The sequence below is a fragment of the Trichomycterus rosablanca genome, chromosome 19 (assembly GCF_030014385.1).
Source record: "Trichomycterus rosablanca isolate fTriRos1 chromosome 19, fTriRos1.hap1, whole genome shotgun sequence".
In the NCBI taxonomy this organism is placed as follows: domain Eukaryota; kingdom Metazoa; phylum Chordata; class Actinopteri; order Siluriformes; family Trichomycteridae; genus Trichomycterus; species Trichomycterus rosablanca.
Genome location: NC_086006.1, coordinates 20,885,507 through 20,903,173, shown reverse-complemented (window position 1 = coordinate 20,903,173; position 17,667 = coordinate 20,885,507). Strand labels below are relative to the sequence as shown.

The 17,667-nt window shown below is 41.0% G+C and overlaps 1 protein-coding gene across 4 annotated transcripts in view; it reads right to left on the bottom strand.

Moving 5' to 3' along the window:
* The window catches only part of flna (filamin A, alpha (actin binding protein 280)), a 46,901-nt gene that overhangs the window by 2,451 nt on the left and 26,783 nt on the right, over window positions 1-17,667 (bottom strand). Inside the window, exons 12-46 of one of the 4 annotated variants that reach the window (XM_063015860.1) lie at window positions 17,440-17,636; window positions 17,226-17,339; window positions 17,012-17,155; window positions 16,793-16,916; window positions 16,553-16,713; window positions 16,351-16,441; window positions 15,532-15,701; window positions 15,333-15,450; window positions 14,973-15,235; window positions 14,549-14,867; window positions 13,895-14,068; window positions 13,632-13,794; window positions 13,393-13,553; window positions 13,133-13,300; window positions 12,905-13,028; window positions 11,755-11,911; window positions 11,485-11,674; window positions 10,960-10,983; window positions 9,578-9,825; window positions 8,177-8,263; window positions 6,810-6,909; window positions 6,580-6,720; window positions 6,358-6,486; window positions 6,082-6,255; window positions 5,724-5,885; window positions 5,305-5,508; window positions 4,522-4,674; window positions 4,318-4,440; window positions 3,965-4,231; window positions 3,679-3,816; window positions 3,419-3,537; window positions 1,335-1,467; window positions 676-852; window positions 355-573; window positions 66-269 (exon numbers count right to left, since the gene is read on the bottom strand). In XM_063015860.1, the coding sequence (XP_062871930.1) occupies window positions 66-269; window positions 355-573; window positions 676-852; window positions 1,335-1,467; window positions 3,419-3,537; window positions 3,679-3,816; window positions 3,965-4,231; window positions 4,318-4,440; window positions 4,522-4,674; window positions 5,305-5,508; window positions 5,724-5,885; window positions 6,082-6,255; window positions 6,358-6,486; window positions 6,580-6,720; window positions 6,810-6,909; window positions 8,177-8,263; window positions 9,578-9,825; window positions 10,960-10,983; window positions 11,485-11,674; window positions 11,755-11,911; window positions 12,905-13,028; window positions 13,133-13,300; window positions 13,393-13,553; window positions 13,632-13,794; window positions 13,895-14,068; window positions 14,549-14,867; window positions 14,973-15,235; window positions 15,333-15,450; window positions 15,532-15,701; window positions 16,351-16,441; window positions 16,553-16,713; window positions 16,793-16,916; window positions 17,012-17,155; window positions 17,226-17,339; window positions 17,440-17,636 (5,640 nt within the window). The remainder of the gene's footprint in view (window positions 1-65; window positions 270-354; window positions 574-675; window positions 853-1,334; window positions 1,468-3,418; window positions 3,538-3,678; window positions 3,817-3,964; window positions 4,232-4,317; window positions 4,441-4,521; window positions 4,675-5,304; window positions 5,509-5,723; window positions 5,886-6,081; window positions 6,256-6,357; window positions 6,487-6,579; window positions 6,721-6,809; window positions 6,910-8,176; window positions 8,264-9,577; window positions 9,826-10,959; window positions 10,984-11,484; window positions 11,675-11,754; window positions 11,912-12,904; window positions 13,029-13,132; window positions 13,301-13,392; window positions 13,554-13,631; window positions 13,795-13,894; window positions 14,069-14,548; window positions 14,868-14,972; window positions 15,236-15,332; window positions 15,451-15,531; window positions 15,702-16,350; window positions 16,442-16,552; window positions 16,714-16,792; window positions 16,917-17,011; window positions 17,156-17,225; window positions 17,340-17,439; window positions 17,637-17,667) is intronic. The other 3 variants (XM_063015862.1, XM_063015861.1, XM_063015863.1) reach the window with 3 other exon arrangements.

The following is a 17,667-nucleotide window of genomic DNA, read 5'->3' as shown; positions in this document are numbered from 1 at the left end:
ATGAATTTCAGGCATGAAGAAATTTGTAGATTTTTTATGTACATCTGTAGGTAAATAAGCAGTACCTGCTTTGCTGCAGTCCACGGTGAAGTTGTTTTTCTGTCCGACGAAGCCCTTTGTAAGACCAGTGCCCTTGGCAGCCACACGGCTAGCATCAGAACTTGCCCAGCCTGGTGCTGCCTGGTGGCTGGAGGACATGCTGCGAGTCACAGGGTCAACCAACACTGACGAGGTCTCATGCATGCTGTGGCTAGTGACCAACCGAGATCCTGAGAAAGAGACTTACATTGTAACTGCAGCTAGATGCAAGCAAAAGAATAAAAAAAATGGCCTAAATCTACCCATCCTACTTACCAGTAATCTTAGCTTTAAAGGGGCTGCCAACAATATGATATGGCCCACCATATTTAATAGAGATTAGATAGTTTCCAGGTGCCATTGGTGTATAGGTGACCTTGTACCCTTCTGGGCATTCCTGACAGTCCATTTTAACTTTGGATGGTCCATCAATAGTTACAGCCAGTGCTCCAGGACCAGCTGTGCTTGTATTCACAATAAATTCACATGGCGATCCTGCAAAAATGAAAGCAGAGGACCAAAGCATACAGGTTTACTGGTGTGATTCCACTTCTGTTACAGACTACAGGCTTCTCAGGTCAGACACAAACTACATACCGGTGGTGCCTCCCTCTAATCCAGCCCCATAGGCGGACACCATGCCTGGGTCCCCAGCCTGGCCGGTCTCTCCCACACGAATCTTGAAGGGGCTTCCGGGGATGTGAGATCCGTTGAATTTTACATCAATAAGATAAAGGCCATTCTCTCTGGGAATGAACCTTACTGCATACTTATCTGTAAGGATATAGAGAAAGCAAAATACTGTTGTATTAGAAACTATTCAAAACCAAATAAAACCCAAACTATCAGTAAAGCTAAAAAGTAAGTACTCATGAGAAAACCAAGGTTGGGCATGTTCTGTGTCTAACAAGCACTTTAACAGTGGACTTCCAGTTTACAAGTAAATAGTTAAAACTTAAGAATTTTTTAAGAATACATAGCTTTTAAATGTTAAGTACGAAAGTACAAAAACATTTGAGCATTATGTATAAATAGAAAACGGTTGAAAACAGGGGGTAAACTTTGTTGCAAGTTTGTCTCTTTCCTGTTCCAGCACCCATGATGACATAAGTTAAAGTTCAATATTATTGCTAATGGTACATCCAACAAGCTCATGGGCATGTGTTCACATACTTTTGGCCATAAGTGCATTTCGAAGTAATTTATAAACAAAACAATAAAGATAACCATTCAAGAAAGTACTTAATCATGGATACCTTCATCAATCTCTGTGACACAGCATTCCTCCAGGGCACCGGATGGGCTGTGAACTTTAGCATCAATGACACCCTTCGCACCATTCAGACTCACAGCAAATGAAGCTGGCTGGTTCACCTTTAGGCCGGACTCCTGCACTCACACAACACTTCCACAATTTAACTTAAAACACTTAAAACTTGTAGATGCAGATGTGAGCTACAAACTATTAACATTTCTTTCACAGCAATGTGATGGCAAAAGACATTTCTTCAGGTGAGACATTACTGGATCAACATCTGGTCCTTGTTCCAGGAACATTTTTTGATTTCCATCCAGAGTGCGTCAGTTATTAATTGACTCAACAATCAAGCATACCTAAGCATAATAGTCTGAGCATCTGTGTAAATATGTTTCTTCTTACTATAGTGTAATGTGTACTAGGTGTGACAAACATTTACATGGGGAAGGGGGGGGGGGGGGCATTATGTAATAATTTTAACCCCCTCACCTTAAATTTGGGTGTATAGAATTAAATAAAAACAGAACTGCTGCGAGTGATGATTGAGTTCAAATGTCCATAGGCAATAGTATTTAACCCCCAGCCTCAGTACTTGGTAGAACATCCTTTAACCTTGATAACCTTAAAAAAGATTTAAAGATTTAAAACCTCATCGAGCTGGAACAGCTTTCTTACTTCAAACCAACCAAATCTTGGTTAAGAAATCAATCCTGGAATTATCCTGGAGTGGCCTTCTCAGTCTCTTACAAACAGATTGGTATGTGGACCAGATCCATTGTGGAGAACCCTATATACAAGAGCAGCTAAAATAGATATATTTTACAACATGGTCTTCTTATCTGTTATTACCTACTCCTGAACCAGAAACTGATGTCAGTGATAAGTTAAAATGTTGATCCAGAAATGTTTCTCAAAGAAAGTGTTTACCCGCTAGTTAACAGTATCTCCTACCTTCAGGCTAATAGAGTTAAAGAGAGGCTAAACGAGACAAGAATACAAATCAGGAATGCAGAGAAGCACAGATAAGAGCAGCTAGAAAGAAAAGCCTGAGATAAGAAGCCTCTTTTGCTCTCTTTAACTCTTTAGCCCTTGGTTTCCATCCCTGCAGGTCATGTAGGGAGGGAGTAACACTGTTGGAAGCCTTTAGGACAAGGAACGAGAAATACAAACAGTCCTTCAGTATCCCACAAACCCCATAAGACCCATCAGCACAGCAGAATATACTCCTCCGGGAAGTTTACTCAAGTACCAATTACTTGTACATTCAAGTAAATATAGTTTTGCAAGTAGATGCATCAGTCAAGTGGCTACAGAATTATTTACAGAGTACCTCTATGGTGTGGCAATATTTGCCAGTCAAGCAGCACTCATGAGGCATGAAACTCTGGTATCAAATAAGAGCAATAGTAAATATTAGCCTCTAGCATGGACTGCGCATGCATTCTTTTGGATTTATTTTTGGAGCAATGCAATCAGCCAACACTTAATGGTGTAAGGGGTTATAGTCCAAGTTACAATCTCAGAACAACACACAAATTTATCTGGAGCTGTTTATTTTTTGTTTGGCATAATTTCACACCTATTACCTCAATTTTGACAATATGCACATACTTAATTTCACTGTGCCCTCTGCCAGCATGATTTTTCTCTATGTAAAGTCATTTGTCCATTGATGCAAGTCATTTAATATTAAGGTTTGCCATATTTTGCATTTGTGAGCAGTACAGATGGGGTGGATGGAATAACAGCTCTATCATGTGAGTGGCAGGCCAGTCACGAACCTTCTCTTAGGTGCTTATTAATTGTACAGAGAGTATGCCCGCAATGATCACAATGCTTTGGCACTTCAGCTTTATTCTGTAATGTATATTTGTAATAGTTTGGACAAAAGAAATTCAGCAATTGAAAAGTTTATCTTATGTAGTGTTGATTTAAAATAAAACAGAGAACTGCTTTGTTTTTTTATTGCTTGCTTATCTCGATATTCTTAATTAAGTGTGGTTAAGGTATTCGGCTGCTGTGCTGAGGATATCATGGGACTTGTTTGGGGTGGACAAATGTCTGTCTTTCTCGAAGCCTCACCTGAAGACTGGCAACAGTAAGACGGCGGGCATCATCAGAGGGCGGTGCGGAAATGGGCACCACAAAAGGACTGTCCGGGATGTGCTCGTCGTTGAACTTGATTGACACTTCATAGTCTCCTGCAAAGAAAGTCCACAAGCAATCAGTCACATGGCCTGGCATTTTTTGTCCAAGAGTAACCAATTTAGGCTAATTAGAAAACCCAGGAATATGTTTTCAGCTGTTTGTAGCAGGGTTCAGCCTGGTCTGTTTAATCTTACCAGGCTCCTGAACAATGTAGGAGACGCCGCTTGATCCATCCTTACGGTCCTCAAAGGCGATCTCTGCCTTGCTGGGTCCCTCCACAGCAATGGACAGACCTCCAGCTCCAGCCTCACGAGTCCATATGCTAAACTCAGCTGAGGAAAGCCGGGTGAAAAGGTGTGTAAGATCCCATAACTCATTTGGTAATGACGATCCTAATAAGTGCCACTTAAATTATTATTATTATTATTATGACTGTCTAAAGCAAGACCTCTGATCATCTATGCATGCTGGTCCACCTACCTGGAACACCAGCCTCGGCTCTCTCCAGTCCAGGACCTCCGGCACGCACCTTGTGAGCCCCACCTTCTCCAAGTGGCCCTACAGTGAACTGGAATGGTGATCCTGGAACATGCTGGCCCTGGTACTTCACACTGACTGTGTGAACGCCCATCTCAGTTGGAATGAAGCGAATGCAGTATGTATTGTTATCTCCCTCCATGATTTCAGCCTTGTGTACCTTTCCAGACGGACTGGTCACCTGGGCTGTCATATCAGCAATGCTGATCTCTACAGGGTAAATATAAAAGGTCAGATTTGTTCCACAACTGTAAAGTAAACCCAAACAGCCAAGTTAGATATTGATTTAAGCTTACCAGGGATTTTGAGACTCAAGTCACACTGGCTGCCAACGTTGGCAACAGATGCAGCCGTTCTCTTGCGAGTGATGCTCTCCTTCATCCTGCCCTCTCCAGTCACCTTCACTGTAAAAGCACTGCCTGGTAGGGGGAAGGAGAAAAATGTTGCAGGATAGAACATTTAATAAGCATAAAAAGTTCAAACAAATAAAAATACCATACCTGGAACATGTTGGTCAGCAAACTTGATATTGATTATGTAATTTCCAGGCTCAGTGGGGCAGTAAGTGATCTTGCAGGTTCCATCTTCTTGATCTTCAGTGTTGATGTCCACCTTACTAGGTCCTTCAATGGACAGGCTAAGACCTCCATATCCTTAAAACATAACAGCTTGGTCAGGACAATAGTTCAGTAGGAGGTTTTTGTATTAAATTCTTCTCAAAACAATACCAAGTACTGGATCTTAAATATTGTTACTTTTCCCTAAAGAAAGAAAATTTACTTCTTTAAAGTAGAGATTTTAGCCTGTAGGAAATAAATTCACTAAAGAAATATGGTTCAAACATGTATTAGGCCACATGCCTAACTAAATAGAGTAGCATGTTTGTATGCATTCCTTCTTATGAAAAAATGCCCAGTATTGTTTGATGGTGTAGACATATTTCAGATGGCCTTGATTATGTAAAAAGCATTTTGAATAAATTTTAAAGCAGTGGTATGAATGAAGCAATTTGCGCATAGTTTAAAGTCGCCAATGTTTAAATGTTCTTTACAATGGTTAAAAAAAGGAATAACCCAAAGTATGCAGTAGAGATAAATGTAAAAAATCCTCACTGTTTATTTATTAGAAGCATTCTAAGTGAGGGCTCGGCACCTCATGTCTTTATGAAATCTTAAGTTCCCTAGATGTGAATTTTGGATCAGGAAGTTTAGATCAATCCTATTTTTAGTAAACATAAAAGTAACTCTTAACCTTTCCGGATAATATTAAGAGACACTGCTTACCTGCATCTCTGGTATCAATGATGAATTCAGCAGGCTCAAATGTGCGGGCTTCACTCAGACCCTGGCCAGACACGCGTACCCGACTGGCGTCAGCAATCTCAGACTGCTTGATCATGACAGAAATAGGGCTGCTGGGAATATGCCGACCATTTTTCTTGATGTTGACAAGGTGCTCGCCAATCTCTTTAGGTACGAATGAGACACCTACATGAAATAGTCACAGGAAATAATAATAGCATTATGAAACTGTCATTAAATAAAGCCACATCCTTTTAAAGTCTCAAAAACAAACCAAAGCAGTGCCTGTACACGACAGGAATAAGGAGCATGACTAGTACCTGTATTTGTACCTGTATAAGTAAAATACTGGAACTGAAAGCAAATAAACTAATAATAAGAGTTAATTGTAGGACACTTGCCTACGTGACCATTACGGAGCATCTTGAGCAGGCATGGCTCCTCGCGACCAGAGGGAGTGGTGAGAGAGGCTGTCAGCTGACTTAGGTCCAGTTCTCCGATGTCCAGTGGGATGTCAGCAGCAGAACCCACCTTCAAATGGGACATACGCATGGAGTCATCACCTGTAAAACAAACAAAAAATCTGACATGAGGCCTTTGAACTGTGAACTACTCACTTTCCAATGGATAGCCACCTAAGCCAGTCAGTTATTATATTTTCTGCAATCAGAGATGAGTACACTATGCAGTTAGTTACACAGTAATATCTAAATGAAGATCCTTTATCTACATTGAACACGACTTGGCTGGATTACTGACCTGTGATCTTTGCCACAAAGGGGCTGCCAGGGATGTGCTTGTCATTGTACTTGACGAGGATGTTGTAGTCTCCAGGAAAAACAGGGAGGTAAGACACTGTGCACGTGCCATCTTGGTTGTCAGTGCAGCTGATGTCTGCCTTTGAGGGCCCCTCAATGGCTAAAGAGAGACCACCTGAAATACAATTTAAACAGTTAACCAACTATACAGAAAATAGCCTTTCCAGTCCACAATAAGTTCCATTAGCAAACAAAAAAAACGAAAGTGCTTCTGAACCTTCTCCAGCATCCTTGGTGTTGACCGTGAACACGGCAGGCTTGTTAACTGTGCCATGAATCAGACCAGGACCGTAGGCAGTCACATGACCACTGTTGACATAATCCACATAGAACTGCAGAGGACTTCCTGTGAGAGAATCAGAGCAAAACGTACATTAAATCCATGTTCTTACATTTTCCTTTATGGCAGTTTGAGAAAGGTTTCTATGCATAGTGCTACCTGGAATGTGTATTCCATCATATTTGATGTCCATCTCGTGTAGTCCCGCCTCAGTAGGAGCATATTTGACCGTAACTGTGCCGTCTTTGTTATCTGCAATGTCAGGCCTAGCCACTTTTCCAGATGGCATTCTCACTTCACCTAATTATTTGACATCACAATTAAAATTCTTTCCTTACAGCTGTGTTCCACAGAGAAAAAATGAAAATATGAAACAAAAAAACACATGCCTGTTATCTGTCCTTTCTGAATGGTAAATGGAATGACCAGGTCGAAGGGCCTTAGTCCAGCCACGTCCAGTCCGTTCATGCCCATAGCCCTGTCTGTAGCCTAGATGATGGAAAGAAAAATATTTTATTTATAATCTATGTATTATTTATATTCTCCTGGACTGAAAACTGTTTCTACAATTAAATGAACCATTGATGTATAGGATACACAAACTGCATAAATATGTTTTCTATTTTATCATTTAGATGTATGTTAAAGAAATATATAAACTTAAATGTCTGAACATACAATTTTAAGTAGTATTCAGATTAGAGGAAAATGAAATCCCTCAAAACTTTAACTCTTACTAACCACTTCTAGTGTAACCTAAATACAGTTACTGTAGTTTGTAAAAAAACTAAAGTTATTTATAGTAGGTCTACTATTAAACAATGCAGCTCAAACCTTCAGATGCTGGACCACTTGTTTTAACTAGTGACCAATATAAGCAAGTTTATTAGCACCTAGTTTGCCATTGACCTGCTGCACATTGTATGCAGGTTTAATGAAACTAAAATTGCAAGCTCTGTTTGGTTGGTATGTGTTTTGGATGCATTGATGGATGAATGGACATAAAGCTAGCCAGCAAGCACTTGGGTGCATCATAAAATTCCTCCAAGCTGCTTACTACATAACATGTAAGTAATCTAGTAATACCACTGGTAATGAATTAATTTGACATACTATTTATTACAGTTGATTTAAGCATAACTAAGTATAATTATTTAGTAGCAGCAAACCTGTTAAAATACAATTAAATCTAATTACAATAAAAACAAACATATTCATCAAAAAGACACAATGAGATGATTAATGTACACAAAAGGTGAGAACTGTACAAACAATGGAAAGAGTGCATATGATGCCAAAAAGGAAAGAATGACTGTGATGAGGAGAACATATCCACCAACAAGGACACTGTGCAAGAGCGATGACATGATGACAAGAAACATGAAGGCTGAGTCTGTGATCGGCTAGTCTGGACAACAGCAGAGTAAAGGCCAAGCAGACAGGACAAGTGACTCATTGGAAACCGCAGGAAAGCAACCAATGATTCAAACACAACCACAGGACAATCAGTAAACAGCGACACCCAACGAAAAGCATCGACTTCGGACTCCTTCAGCCATTTTGTTAAATGCAGAATTCTGCATTTTTTGCTCCCAAAATGGCTGCCATTATCTGAATGTCAGGAAGTGAGGAGTTAGATGGAAAATGGCCTACACCTGCAGGATGACGACAGTTGGAGAATGAGGATGAGAGAATGTAAAAGGGACAAAGGAGGTCGGACATGATGGATAGGGAGAAATGCAGGGAGTGTCAGTACCCATGGCTGGCCCCTGTTGGGCGCGTAGGCGTACTGCGGGACCTGCGTCTGCTGCATAAGTTGGTCAGGGGAGGCACCTTCCAAAGCCTGAGACAGGATGAAACAATCAAGGGTGAAATAATTCTAATAGGTTAAAATGACACCAGTTAATTTAGATATCTGAGAAGCTGTGGAGTGGAAAATAGATTCCTCACAGGCTGGAATATTAGAAATAGTTCCCACAAGAAAAGATCAAATAAGCTACCATCTACAATAAACACACTAGTGTTTATTTTTAGAGTGGTAGACAGAAATATCTATGACGAGAAAAGAAAAGTTAACTTTGCTTTTAATCTTAACATTGCTTTTAAGTTGTTTGGTTTTGAAGCAAAAGGGTCATGTACAGGTCAGTGGCTGTATGTACATGTACATGTGAAGATCTGTCAATCTAAAATATTTCAGTGCAATTACAGGTTCTGACATAGGACTCATTGTTTTGTTCAAGAATTTAAGCAACCGTCTTTAGCAGACTGTATTTAGCAAGGATCTTCAATTATCTATTCATATTCAGTAATCCCATCATTCTGAGACTGCACCCTGGAGGGTTGCCGTCTTACAGCCAGTAATTGCAAGGTATCATTCAGTCATTCACATCTGGAGCAATGACATGCCAGTAGACTTAATAGCCACAGGTAAACATGCCGCCTGCTTAAGGAATTTAGCATGTTTTTTGACATTTTGCTGAGTGACTAAGAGAGGATTCAAACCAAGGTCTATAACACAATGTTTGGCAACCACATTACCAGCATTTTATAGATGTCTAGAGTGTAAATTGCATTGAAAGTTACTAGTGTGTTTCATGTGTTCACACTAATCAATGTGCTCATTTAGCTCAGAAATTATTCATATATTTGGGTTTTAGAATAGAATAGAATGCCCAGCTTGTTTTTGTTTTTTTTGTTTTTTTGGAAGCTGGGGTCACAGTGCAGGGTCACATATGTGTCTTTTAATGGCAAAATAGGTATTGTGTGTTCATCTGTGTATTTCATCTTGTCTGTGTTGGGACATTTTATATTTTCATTTCATTAAGCTCAGAAAAGATGGGGGAAATGCAATTGTAATGGTCATATAGAATCATTATTGGTGCCCCTCTTAAACACTTAGCAAACGGGAGTGCCTGTGGTTTCACTTATTTCGCTGAATGATACCATTCACACTTTTTATTATTAAAAAATAGGACTGTTTCCTGTACCTGGTTATTCCTGACTCTACTAATGACTACACACCACATTTAATAAGCCAATCAAAGAATTCTATTCAGATTTTCCCCAATTAAATTATTTCTAAGCAGAATCAATTTGCATTTAAACACAGCGAGCGTGTGAATTTAAGTGCAGGAAGAGGGTAAAACCCACTACGTACCATAACCTGGAAGGGGCTGTTGGGAATGTGTTCACCTCCAAAGCGCACACAGATAACATACTTCCCAGGCTGAGGTGCTGTGTAAAAGATGTCGAAGGTTCCGTCCTCGTTCTCAACCACGTCCACATCCACCTCGGCACCGTCTGGAGTGCATACTGTGCAGGTCACCTTTCCCTTTCCAGCAGCCTTTGCATCCACAGTGATGACCGTCTGCTCCCCAATCTGAATGGTGGGACCGACTCCAGCACCTGGTGAGTGCCAGACGTGAAATGAATTACCTTCTATGAATGAGCATGAGGTGTTTGTTTAGGCTTTAGTATATATTCTGCTAGAGTAAGTCATTCCACCATGCATCCTGACTGAGCATCACCCTACAGAAAAGTAGCAACAGACAGAAAAAGTTTGGAAGAACGTTCAGGCTGCATAACCTCATGTCTAAACAAGAAAAGGGAAAAAAATGTCCATGGCAAAAAGGAAGAAATTAGTACTCCACTAAAATCACTTATTGATGAGCTAAACCATTCGGACTACCCCCCAAAATAAGCATTTTGGTAAAATGTTGGGCTGATGGTAGTACACTGAAGGACAAGTTATGGATCGCCAAGAGGTTGTTGGGCGACCAAGAATCATTGATGCCTGAGCAAATGAAGTCTATGGTATCTAGTACATACCAAAATTAGGGCTATTGAGAAGATGAGTGTGTTAGATGTGTCCGTTTCCTCAGTGCTACTGTAGTATTATAAAAGCTGTAGTATGTAACTTTTAGATAAGAACCAAGTAGATTCATTGATTCAACACATGGAGCAAAATAGGCTATCCTTCACTAAAGATAACCCGAGTCAGTTTCAGACTTGCCTCAATTAACCTTTGTAAACCCCTTAGGTTGTTGTAGCAATTTAATGATGCATGATGAAAGTTGCTTTTAGTGCCAAAGTTAACACATGGCAGCTTTAACATCATTAACATAGATTGCAAGTTCATGAAATGGATGGCATGTTTAATACTTTAATTAGCCTTACCAGCAGAGTCCACCATACAGGCATAATAAGTCAGCCTTGAGTTAGTTAGAAATTAGTTCTTTTCCCACTATTAGGACATGCTTTGTTACATCATGGAAAGAGGAAAAGAAGGCAAATGATATTACTCCCAGACCCAAAAAACAACAATACAAAACAGTTCAAAGTAAAACTGCTTAATACATGATTATGTTAACATTGACTCTAAAAGACAGTCCTCAGCCCAGTCAATGAGTATTAATGTAGTATAAAATTACTAAGTATGGATGTTACGAGACGATGAATGTTGTCAGAAAAGCAGGACGGCCCCATTCCACATGCAAAAAGCTCCGAATCCAGAGCAGTACAATTTTTCAAAGCGCTTACCCAAACCGTGACCTCCAATTGACACTGAGAGCCCGTGAGAAGCAGTGGGTGAAAAAGTGAAACACAAGTCAGAACAAAAATCGAATAAAATGTGCTTTAAAAGGACAAAAAACAAGTGGTGAACAGAATGTGATGGGATTGTGAGCAGCTCTGCAAAAAAGGTGACGTGTCTGAGTGGATGACAGGAATAGAAGTCACACATTACAAATGTCATCTGACAACGGTCAGATAAAACAAAAAAATTTATTCTGGCAACAATTCAGCTAATAAAGAGATGTGCACATGATTTCTAGATCTAAACGCTTTCAACCACACAATCAGCTAAACTTTTATGTTCACTCTATTATGAATATAAATTCATATTTTTGTTCATCTTTACAGTTCAAAGTCAATACATAATGTAATTCAGTTTGAAATGTAATTCAGTACATATAGGTATTACAAGCATATTAAAATAATTTTAAAAACCTATGAATACTTCGATTTTTAGCCACCTTGTGTGGTCAGTGTTTTAAAGTCACCTACCTGTGACTGTGCACTTGCTGGCATCCCCTGTAGGAACAGCGCGAATGCGGTAAGGAGAATACGGGATCTCATCTCCACCATACTTAATAAGAATGGTGTAGCGCCCAGTCATATCTGGCACATATGACACCAGATATGTACCATCCTGGTTATCTCGAATGTTGGCTTTTTTGGGCTTTCCTTCTGGGTCCTACAACAAACAATATTAACACTGTTCAGGACATCCATCCCTCCCTTCTATAGGCATTTATTGTAGACTCTTGCACTTACAGTAATCTGGACAGCTAATAGTCCTTCTCCTGCATCCTTGGCATCAATGGTAAACTCCACTGGTAGACTGGCAGGCACACCGGTGGTATTAAGACCAGGACCACTTGCACGCACCTTGCTAGCATCGTGTGTAGGCAGAACCTTCAGTTTGAAAGGACTGAAAAGAAAAGGTTGTTGTAAAGTACATCAAACTGGGATATAAGCAAGCAAAGCTGCAAAAGAGCTATTAATCTGGCTCTTAATGTATGCAGCAGCCACCGTCTCCAGACAGACAGACAATGGTCAAACAGACTGAATTAATGGATTATTTTTAGGTGCAATCAAAGTGCATTATGTCAATGTAATCCTGCAAAACTGAACGCTGAAACGTCATCCATGTGTGTTTAAGTATAGATTGCATATTAATACATTTTAATTATGCCACACACAGCCAGAGGTACAGTGTTTGCAACCTCTAGTCACATTCTGTAAGGAACCTTTAAAATACATACTGTGCAGCTTTTTATTTACTTGGTACAAGTCTAGTTAAACCACTACAAAAGCAGCACATTTGAAAACTATATTTAAAGAAAATAACAGTGATTGCAAGGACGCTCACTGCTTTCAGCTGTAATTTAGCCGCTCCCTTCAAGCTGGGCTTGCACTCAGTTATAACCACCTGAATGCTGCTGCCAAGACTGACTGGCAGCTAGAACAGGTACAATGTAGGGGCAAATTACCACTGTTGGGCCCATGAGCAAGTCCCTTTATCCTGAATTGCTTAAAATAAAAAAGCACCCAATAAATGTAACAAATCTATCCACCAATTACAACTAAAGAATGTCAGACATCATGGCTGTTCTCTGTACTACTACCCAGTTGGTAGAATGAACCACTGGTCCACTGCTGGATGATTAAATAAAACACCTCTTAATTATTAAGGGGCAAGGGACATTACAAATAAACATCATGTCAAAATGATTAGCCACTACCAGCACAGTTCTATCTACTACTTTACATTAAGTACTCAATAAAATTGGGGTTGTTGAAGTAGAACTGTGCTGGTAAAGGGCACATAATGCTATATCATTAAATCAGATTAGATCACCCAAACATAAATAAAACTGGGCTTTGTCACAGTACTGAGGACAGCAGTGAACTGGATGCCCACCTGCGTGGAATCTCCTCATCAGCATACAGCACGTTAATGGAGTATGGTCCCTCTTTGGTTGGCACATAGCTTACAGAGTGAGTCTGATCTCCATTATCTACCACCTCAACTGGCTCCACAACACCTGCTCAGCAACAAAAAAAGAGACAAGCAATGGTAAACTATCTATAACAAACAATAACAGAGCTTTAAAAAATTGATCTTGTGCTTAAACCATAAAGATCTCACCTTTAGGTCCCTGCACTCTGACTTGCAGAGGAGCCACTCCAGCCTTGCTGGCATCCACAGTAAAGACTTGTGGGATATTGGCCCGCACGTTGGTGCCAAGACCCTGACCTTGGCATTTAACCTTGGTGGGATCGACAGTATCATGAACAGGAACGGAAAAGGGGCTTCCTTTAAGAGCAGAAAGTGAAAGAAAATATATTAGTCTTTAAGGTCAAAATAGAAATGCTAGAAAAAAGAAAATTAAGTAAATAAAGCACTACCAGTGACAGGTTGGCCTCCGTATGTAACATTAAGACTGTAAGTCCCTGGCTCATATGGGATGTACTCTACAGAGCAGCTGCCATCTTTGTTATCAGTGCAGGACATCTTTGCCTCTGAGGGTCCCTCCACAGCCAAGCCCAACCCTCCTGTACCAGCTCCACTGAACAAGACAATAGGCGAATGTGAAACAATACTGAGATTCAACTCTGATTGCTGAAGCTACAAACTAACTACCAACCGTGTCTCTACAGTGAATTTGTTGGGTTTGTTGGTGATGCCAGCCTGCAGGCCAGGGCCATGCACTCGCACACGTGCCGGATCACAACCCTCGGTCACAGGCACACGGAACGGACTGTTAGGAACTGGGGCACTATCATAGCAAACCTCCACACTGTGAGGACCTGCAGACAAAACATCAGGCTCCAGTTAACCTTGACCAAATCTAGACCTTAGTGTGTGCTGCAACATTGATTACTATACAGACAAAATTGGTAGACTTACCCTCTTCATAGGGAGTGTACTCCACTTTGTAGGTGCCATCTCCCAAATCTCTGATAAGGGCCTCAGTGCAGTTACCGGATGGGTTGTTGATGCAGGTCTTGATGTGATTGCCTCCAGTTTTGGTGATGGCACGAGCATCAACGGTGAAATCTGTGGTAGCCTCTCTGAAAACTCCTTAAAAACAGCAATTTAGAGGAAGTTACAACTACAGTGATGTCACCGCTTTTAATACTGATATTATAGTTTAAAGTCAGTTGTTAATATATATAGCAGATGGGGTCACACCAGCAAATAGCAGTTATAATTGACGTGTGAATTTGATGTGACTACGCTGGGCAGATTAGTTCAGTGTTTTTGATTACCCTTAGGAAGGGGGCAACATCTAACATATTAAGTGATAATGTTACTTCACCATAGACTGTGTAAGATCTCTAAACACATTCATGGGATTTGGTGGATGCCTTAAATCTTAATTGCTGGGACTGTATTCTGTCACATTTCGATGTCACTTTGAATTAAGGCCCTTGCACAAGGACCAAGCAGTGTAAATCTGGCAGAAGTAAAACTTAGCTCAGTTAAGGTACTGGATTGGTTATGGGAAGTCTGCTTGTCTAACCATGACTAAACATGAAAAAAAATTTATTAAACCGTTACCTTTGCCTTCAACTCCAGGTCCAAACACTTTTACCCCCTTGGTTTCAACAGCTGGCTCCACTATGAGTTTTGAAGGGAAGTTAGGCACATCTTGGCCACCGTAACGGATGGTCAGGGTGTAAGCTCCAGGGTACAGAGGGATGTAGGTGATGGTGTAGGTTCCATCTCCATTATCTTGGATGCGCACCTCTGCTTCAGTTCCATTATCAGAAATGATCTCAATGGTCAACTCGGCAGGACCAGCGTTTGTGCAGTCAACAAAAAACTGGCCGGGTTCACCAACTTTAGCTCGTTCCAGTCCTGGACCAGAGCAACGAACCTGAAATAGAGGCAACATGAGGGTCAGCTGAGTTTAAAATGGCAAGAGTTCAAAGCATAACACATTTTTATTAATGTCAGAAATCAATAACATAAGGCATCGCACCTTGGATGGATCAGTGGGAGCCACAGCCTCCACAGGGAATGGACTTCCAGGGATGGGAGCTCCATCGTAAGTCAATTCCACTTCATAAGGTCCCTTGTCTCTGGGAATGAAGCGGACTTGGCTGGTCTCTGGGCTCAGACCTGGTTCCACCTTACAGGGCACCGATTTATTTCCTGGTCCAGTCACCTTTGCTCCAACCTTACCTTGACCGCCTGCACCCTTTGATTTGACTGTAATCTCTTGGTCTTTCCCAACAGTCATTTCTAAGGCATAGACAAAATAATTAATTGATTAAAAATGTAAAAATTGAAAACAGTCAAAAATAAAAATAAAAAGCACAATAAAACTACAATGACTTACGGTCTCCAAGGCCTGCAACCCTAATCTTGCTCAGATCCAAGGAAGGTGCAACAGGCACAGCGAAAGGAGTCTTGGGAATGGAGTCACCGCCATAGGTCACATTTACACCCAAATTACCCTGAAAAAAAGATAGTTTTGTTTACAAGGCCAGCACAAAACAAAACATTTTTGACTAATGATCCAAGATGACCATCCTCACCTGTTGTACTGGGGTGTATTTGACTGCGTATGTGCTGTCGTGGTTATCGATGATATCAAAGTCACGAACTGCGTCTCCTTTGTTGGGGCCAGTGAACTGGGCATCCAGCTTGGCTTTGCCTGCTCCCTTAGTACTCACAGTGAAGTGAGTTGGTTTGTTTAATTCTACACCTGAGACGGCAAAGAGAATGAATCCTGATTAAACTCTGAACATTTAGAGTGTGTTACTGGTTTATTTACAGAACACCACCACAGCCGTTGTACTGATCACAATATATGACTGACATGCTTGCAATCAGCCTCATAATGCATAATATGTCCAGTTAGACCAACAGCCACCTAAGCCAAAATGTCTTATAATAAGTGCATTACAGGGTCCATATTATACCTCTGCATCTCACCAGAACTCCTACAGATAAGGGACGTGGTGCTACTGCAGCTTGTAACTTGAGGCTGTGTCTCAAACCACACACCTTGGATGGGGTGCTAGTGTACATACTATTATTAGATACTATTATATAGGACATACTATTTGTGACAGCAGGTCATAGCTAGCAGCAGCATCTTTCCTCTGCCCTATTTGCATAATTTGCATCGTCGTACACAACTATCCATTGGGGATTTAAAATTACACAAGATATTCACACATGCATAGTGTGAGCAAGTTTGAGACTTGAAACCAATCTTTTTTACATAATTCCTAACACACTGGATACAGGGCTCTTCCTCAAAAAAGCTAGTCACTGGAAAAATCAGGCCTACAGTCAAAGTGTGCATTAAGCATAAAGCCAACCAGCATTTTCTATTAGGATTTTCTTACCTGTGCGACTGAGACCAGGTCCCTCTGCTTTAACTTTGCTAGCATCATGAGAGGGATCCACTTTAATTCTGATCGGAGTCAGAGGAATAGGCTGTAAATATAAAAAAAAAAAAAAAAAAAAAAAAAAAAAAAAAAGTTAGAGACATAAAACACAAACCTATACACACACACACACTCAAATACATCATCACACACACGTTACCTGATTAGCAAACAGAACCATGATGGTGTAGCTGCCAGCTCCTGGAGGAGTGTATTTAACAGTAAAGGTGTCATTATCATTTCTGATGATGTCAAAGTCGATGTCAGACTCGGCTGGTCCCACCACTCCTGGTGCACACTTGATACCGATGCTGATGTCACCTACAAAAGATGTAAAGTATTAAAGCACAGCCTTTGCCACACAATCTTATATTTATTGAGTTATTTAATATGGTTTTACCCTGGCCAGCCTCAGCACAGTCCACAGTAAAGTATGTGGGCTCGTACGCCTTCAGGCCAGTCTTGGCAACACCAGGTCCAGACACTTTAACCTTATTAGGATGGCATCCAGCTCCAATGTTCATCTGTAAGGTAAAACAAAAGCAAAATCACTTACATTATACTGCCAAAAGGTTTATGCTAGTATGAAATATGACTGCAGAATTCTGTAATGACTGACCCTGAAGGGGCTATCAGGGATGTTAACTCCACCCCAGGACACCATGACCGTGTGTTTGATGGGTTTGCGGGGGGTATAGCTGCAGCTGTATGTCCCATTACCGTTATCCTTAACCTGCACATCCACTGGGTTTCCGTCTCGGTCCTGAAAGAAGATGAGATGCTTTACCATCCTTTCGAAAACATGAATGACATAAAAAGCGAAGGACACATACCTGGGCCTGAATCTTGAGAGGTGCCTTGCCACCCAGTTTAGCATCCACTGTGAACTCCGCTGGTTTACCAACAGCCAAGCCAGCACTTTCAAGACCTGGTCCATATGCCTTTACCTAAAATATAGTACCATAAATGAGTCAAGGTTGAACCCTGTGCTTTCATTTCTTTTAAATCCATAACTATTTTGGCTAGCTCTCGAACCCATCTCCGTACCTTGTCAGGGTGGAAGTCCTTGCCCGGTGCTTGAATGATCTCAGCCATGAAGGGGCTGTGCTGGATGTCCTCGTTCTTACAAAGCACGTGCACCGCATACTCACCGGGCTCTGTGGGCCAGTAGCGCACATTGCAGGAGCCGTCGCCCTTGTCGTCGCACTCGATCTTAGCTGGGGATGGGCCCTCCACAGAGAAACCTGGACAAGAATAAATTTAAATTCAGCCGTA